The sequence below is a fragment of the Corvus brachyrhynchos genome, unplaced genomic scaffold (genome assembly GCF_000691975.1).
Source record: "Corvus brachyrhynchos isolate BGI_N302 unplaced genomic scaffold, ASM69197v1 scaffold65, whole genome shotgun sequence".
NCBI lineage: Eukaryota > Metazoa > Chordata > Aves > Passeriformes > Corvidae > Corvus > Corvus brachyrhynchos.
In genome coordinates this window covers 1,870,405-1,875,962 of record NW_008238365.1, presented here as the reverse complement: position 1 = coordinate 1,875,962, position 5,558 = coordinate 1,870,405, and the positions used below count along the sequence as shown (strand labels likewise).

The following is a 5,558-nucleotide window of genomic DNA, read 5'->3' as shown; positions in this document are numbered from 1 at the left end:
AGCCCTCAGAATTACCCGGTTTGTAGCACTGCTGAAATCTCAAAGGGGCAGTGAAATCCCCTTTAGCTTTGGCCAGAACAATGGTTTCCAAATACTCAGGACATGTTTTGTGTTTATAAAAAAGAAGTGCTGGTGCAGAAGGAAAGTTTTCCCTTCTGTCTTTGAATGAAAACAGTGTGTGAGAACCAAGGATGAAGTTGAGGTTTCTATAGTTATTCTCTTTAAGAATATTTGAGATTTCATTCTCCAAAGATGAAAAGGGGTGCTGATGAACAGGAACAATTTGCTGGCCCCTACGTTCCCAGCTGTTGAAGGTAATTTTGACCTTTGACAAGACCATTTGCCTATTTTTTTTTTGTTTGTTTATCTCTAAATTTTGTTCTTGGCAGCTTTCTTGTGTAGTTCTTTTAGAAAGTGCTGTTGAGTGGAGGATCTACAAAATAAATACTTGAAACACTTTTGTAAGTCTTGCAGTGGACTCTCCTTTAGCAGATTCCTATTTACAGGACACTTAGGAAGTTTTTCGAGACTTGGCTTTTATGGATAAGGTTGTTTGTGTTGCTGCTTTAATGTTAATGGGATCAGGGATGGGTGATCCAGCAAATAAAAAATTACCAGGACTTTCTGAGGTGTTCTGGCAGGTGGAATCCTGTCCAAAGGGGTAGGAAATGCTTCTTCAGTCCCTCCATCCCTGTCTTGCAGGCAGAGAACATCTACAACGATGAAGATCCCGAAGGAAGCGTGGATCCAGAAGGTCAAGGATCCTAGATGACAACTTTTCCCTATTTTTAGTCTTTCTCCTTCTCTTTCGCTCTCAACCCTGATATTGACTTAACACTGGTTTTGAGACACACGTAGACTTTGTGTTCAGCCATCCTCCTGTAGATCCCATCACAGGTTTTTCCACCCAGACACTGAGAACCCACCACCCCAAAAACAAAAGGGCTCAGCCCCCTCAGCCAGGTCCCTGCTGTGGCTCCTTGGCCAGAATTCCTACAGCAGCCTCCTTTATTGCTCTGGCTGTCCCATTTTCACTGCCTTCATCGCAGAGCAAGCTTGGGTTTGGGGTTTTTTCTCTCTCTTTTGCTTGCTCCAGCCACAGGCTTTTGCCTAATTTAAACAAAAGTTGCATTGGCAGAGCTGCCCGAGTGGGCTTGAGCCAACAGAGATGATCCAAGTGTTAATCCCCCCACAGCTCAGAAATGGTGTGGAAGGCCTTGTCCTCCTCAGTACAACTCAGAAGCCTTGGAATTCCTTCAGTTATCTGTACCTTGTGGCTTTTCCTGCCTTTGCAGATACAAGACTTGCAAGTTCTGACTTGAACTGAAATTTCTCTTTATTTTTTTGTCTCTCCTGGCAATTCTGGGTTTTTCATTCCTTCCTTCCTTCCCCTTTCCTCCCTCCTGCTGGGCGCCAGCGGTTTGGATTCGTTAGCTATTCCTGCAGAGCCTCCTTCACCTCCCATGTTTTTTGCTCTATTGTGTGTTTCTTGAGCTGTGTTTTCACATAATGTTTCTTTCCTTTCTGTGAAATGGTTTTTAAAACTTGGGGGAGCCCTCAAGTTGTAAAAGGTGTTTGTTTGTACCAACGGATGACCCCGGTGCCCTCAACAGCCTTGGCAGCTGGTGGAAAACAAATGAAACGTGGATGAGCTACTTTTTTTAGGAGTTAGTCCTTGACCACAAGGTCCTGCACGTCTTCCACTCGGGTGTCCAGTGCCACCAGCAGCCTGTTACTCTCCATCTCCTCATGACTAATTGCGTGTAAGTCCTTCAGTTGGAATAAAGTTTTTCTACGTAAACGCTGCGAAATTTGGGGAGTTTTGTGCTGTTTCTGCATTTACTGCTTTGCTGAGGGTATTTACCTGTTCAGGGAGCTGAATGTGGTTTCTACCTATGTGTTTCCATGAGGCTGGAAGCTGGTAGAGATATTTTTTAATTTTTAACGTGGATATTTCTCCCCTTCTCGTTTCTGCTGCCTTGTGAAATAAATTTAATGAGCACTTAAACCCCCAAGCAGCCACCAAAGCCCTGAACTGTTCTTCCCTCAAGCCCTGCTGCCATCTGCATTTTAACTCTGCCTTTAGCCCTTTCCACAATTGCTTTTTGTTACCCTGCAGCATGAATTTGATACAAACACCTTGGCTTGACAGACAAACTCGGGCTTTTGAGACGCAGCTCTGAGAATGAAAAGGCTCCTTAAACTCTGACCTTTTATTTTCAGTGTGAGACTCGATATAAAGTGGAAACCTCTTCCCCACCACCTCATTTCTGTGGAGCACTTCCCAGTACAGCAGAGACCCTTGAAATACAAAAGAAAATCCTCTTCAAAGGAGAAAGCTTCTCTTGCATGTAAACTTTAAAAATCAAACCCTCCAACACCAGCTTCCAAAACTTTCTGTGCAGGCTTAAACAATCTAGAACAAGACAAGATAACGTTTTCCCAAACACAGCAAAACATCAACCAGTTACTCCTCATCCATATCCATTGTTCAGTGCAAAGATTGTTTGCTCTGCTCCTCTGGGGAAAAGCACTTTTGCTACATGAGCAGCAGCAGCAGCACCTGGGGAAATACCCAGGGAAAGGATTGCCTGGCATTCCCGACTCCAGGCAGCTGCTGCACATCAGGCAGGATAAAGCAGCAGGAGGGGACATCCCTTGTAGATCCTCTGTCCATGTTTTTGCTGCAAAGAGTCTCTAACAGTCCTGCTCTGCTTTTTCCTCCGATTTGCAGAGGTGGCCGTAGATTTCTAAGCAGCTCCTGTAAGGGTAGAAAGGAAATTTAAGCTATGGAATATTTACATCAATGCTTTGGCTGGAGAAAAAAAGGAAAGAGGGATGTGCTGTTTCTGGGAAAAGTTCTTTCTTTTCACAGTATGGAAGAAAAAAGGAGCTGGGAAATGCTTCAAGAGGTTCAGTCCATGGTCTTGTGAGTGTGTGGGCCTGGCCCAGCCCTTCCAGAGCCCTTGGCAAACAGGATTTAACAGAAGGGAATGTCATTTTTGGTGGGAGCCACTGGAAAAGGCAGCTCAGAGCTGCGCTTAACTCTGAGGGCCCCAGAGCAAATGTGAAACCTCATGAAACGTGCCACTTCCAGGGCTGGCAATCTGTAGATTCCAGGAGTTAAGAGACTCCACTGCTGCACTTGGGATTAAATGTTGGTCTGTGGTTTAGGAGAACCCTGCAAGGACAGGGTGGTGTTGGGATCTGGGCTGAATCCTAAGTGCACTGTGTCCCCTTGGGAATGGCTGGTGACAGCACAGGCTGAGAGAGCTCTTCCCCGTGCTTGGATAAAGAAGCTTTGGGGTAGGGAATATCCTCCTGTGGTACGTTTGCATGAGGAGGTTTGGGTGGAGAAGGGGAAAAGGAATGCTAAAGGCTGCAGAAAATGGTTAAGTGCGTCCAGCTGAGGCTGGAATAACAGAACAGCTCCAAGCTGGGTGAGTAAAACAATCCACAAACTCATGGATGTTTTCTAGAGCTCTTTAGGAAATCATGTGCAATGAAGATCTGAGTGAAACCAGGAGAGGACAGTTCCATCATCCACAGCACGGCTCCCCAAAGCTAAACCTCAGCTCATTTCCACATATTTCTGAGGAAACCACCACTTAAATTGCCACACCTGCTTCTTGGGAAGCCACTCCACTCCTCTGCAGGAGTTCCCAGCAAGTCCCTCTTTGCTGTTGGGCAAATGGGATCCACTGGGGACCAGGAGGAAAAACCTGTGACCCCACCCTGGACTCTTCCCACCCATCCCTTTCCTCCTCCCAGCCCCTCTGCCCCTCAGGAATGGCACCCAAACACACTTGTAGATGGAGAGCTCCCGATGCAGGCTGGTCCTCAGCTCCTCCAGCTCCTGGTTCTTGCGCTGCTGGAGCTGGACCCCGTTCTTGAGCTCCTTCAGCCTGTCCTCCAGCTCCTCCACCTGCTCCTGGGGGGAGAAAATGAGTGGATAATCTGAGGGAGGAAGGTGTCCGTGCTCCACTGCTTCCCTCGCTCTCCTCAGGGATCCCCCTGTGGATGGTGCTGGTCTGGACAAGCACAGCCAGGCTGTCCCTGCCCAAGCACCCTCTTTAAAAACCGCTGCAAAAAAAGCTTTGCTTTCATACAAAGGTGGGAATTTGGGCTGGGCTGGGCTGTGTTTTGTCCTTAAGGCTTCTCCTGGCTGCTCGGTTTTGTCCCCTAAACTACTTAGTGTGTGTTTTGAGAAGCTGCCAGAGCTGTATAAACCCGTGAGTCAGAAGAAGATAAATAAGGAATTTGGGAAAAGGAAAACGTGGAGGCACACCAGGGGTCCAAGGGACCCTGAAAATCCAGGACAAGCTGTGGCATGGGTGCTGATGGTTCTGGTCCCCATCCCAGCAGGGAGGAGCTGTGATGGAAGGGGAATGGCAGCTTCCAGAAACTGCTGGGAGGAGGCAGCAATTGCGAGCCGAGAACAGAGAGTATTGAAAGGGGGGAGATTAATTGTGGAGCCTCTTTGCCAAATGTGCTCTTGGAGATATTGAATTGCCTTGTCCCTCAGGCTGAGGGGATGCCTGGCCCAGCCAGAAATAACCCTCCCAGGAGGCAGCCCGGCCCTGGGACTGTGGGGACAGGGGGTGAGACCCTTCCTGGCAGTAGGAGTGGCAGAATCTGCCCCAGCAGGAGAGGCTTTTGAAAGAAAAGCCACCTTTATTCGAAGCTGGCTTTTCCAAACGTCTTGGCTCAGTCCTGTGCTCGGAGGAGCTGTGGGAAACGTGTGGTGCCTGTGCTCAGCAGCACTGCTGAGCTTTGGGAAGGAAACCCCCATCCCCTCCACCTCATTCCTAGAGCCATTTCTGAGGGGCAGGCCAAAACCAAGTGAGAAAATATTCAGGGGAAACCTATTTTGCAAGCTGGGTGAAGCCCCAAACTTTCCTACTGCATCCTTGGGTTTGCCTTATTCCCAGGGCCTCCTGTTTCACCTGCCCTGTGCCAGGCTGGGGGATAATTTTGATTCCAACCAGCAGGAGATGTTCCACATCCTCCCCCTCCTCATCCACACTCCTTCCCTGGGCCCTACAAGCAAATCCTGCATCACCCACATTTCCCTGGACGCAAAGCACGACTCCCACTCTCAAAAGAAGGCGGAGTGGTGCCCTTCGGGGCACGTACCCGGTACTGCCCGACCTCCTCATCCCGCTTCTGCTTGACCAGGACAATCCAGCAGGAGATGTTCCACATCCTCCCCCTCCTCATCCACACTCCTTCCCTGGGCCCTACAAGCAAATCCTGCATCACCCACATTTCCCTGGACGCAAAGCACGACTCCCACTCTCAAAAGAAGGCGGAGTGGTGCCCTTCGGGGCACGTACCCGGTACTGCCCGACCTCCTCATCCCGCTTCTGCTTGACCAGGACAATCTGCTCCTCCAGGCTGCGGTTCTGCAGCCGAAGCCGGCTGACCTCGCCCTGCAGGGGCCTCAGGGCTTCCTTCATGCCCTGGATCTCGCCCTGCATCTCTGCAGCGCCCTTGGCCCCGGCCTCGCGCCGCTCCAGCAGCCGCAGCAGCAGGGGCTCCGAGTGCGACTCCACACC

At 49.5% G+C, this 5,558-nt stretch overlaps 2 protein-coding genes across 2 annotated transcripts in view; one reads left to right on the top strand and one right to left on the bottom strand.

The window, feature by feature from the left end:
- Positions 1-1,811, top strand: part of RBBP4 (RB binding protein 4, chromatin remodeling factor) — an 8,532-nt gene extending 6,721 nt beyond the window's left edge. Inside the window, exon 13 of the mRNA XM_017736209.1 lies at positions 703-1,811. Within this exon, the coding sequence (XP_017591698.1) occupies positions 703-768 (66 nt within the window). The 3' untranslated portion in view covers positions 769-1,811. The remainder of the gene's footprint in view (positions 1-702) is intronic.
- Positions 1,812-2,193: 382 nt separating this feature from the next.
- SYNC (syncoilin, intermediate filament protein) overlaps positions 2,194-5,558 on the bottom strand; it is a 5,991-nt gene continuing 2,626 nt past the window's right edge. The window contains exons 3-5 of the mRNA XM_017736107.1: positions 5,337-5,558; positions 3,807-3,931; positions 2,194-2,761 (exon numbers count right to left, since the gene is read on the bottom strand). Of these exons, the coding sequence (XP_017591596.1) occupies positions 2,698-2,761; positions 3,807-3,931; positions 5,337-5,558 (411 nt within the window). The 3' untranslated portion in view covers positions 2,194-2,697. The remainder of the gene's footprint in view (positions 2,762-3,806; positions 3,932-5,336) is intronic.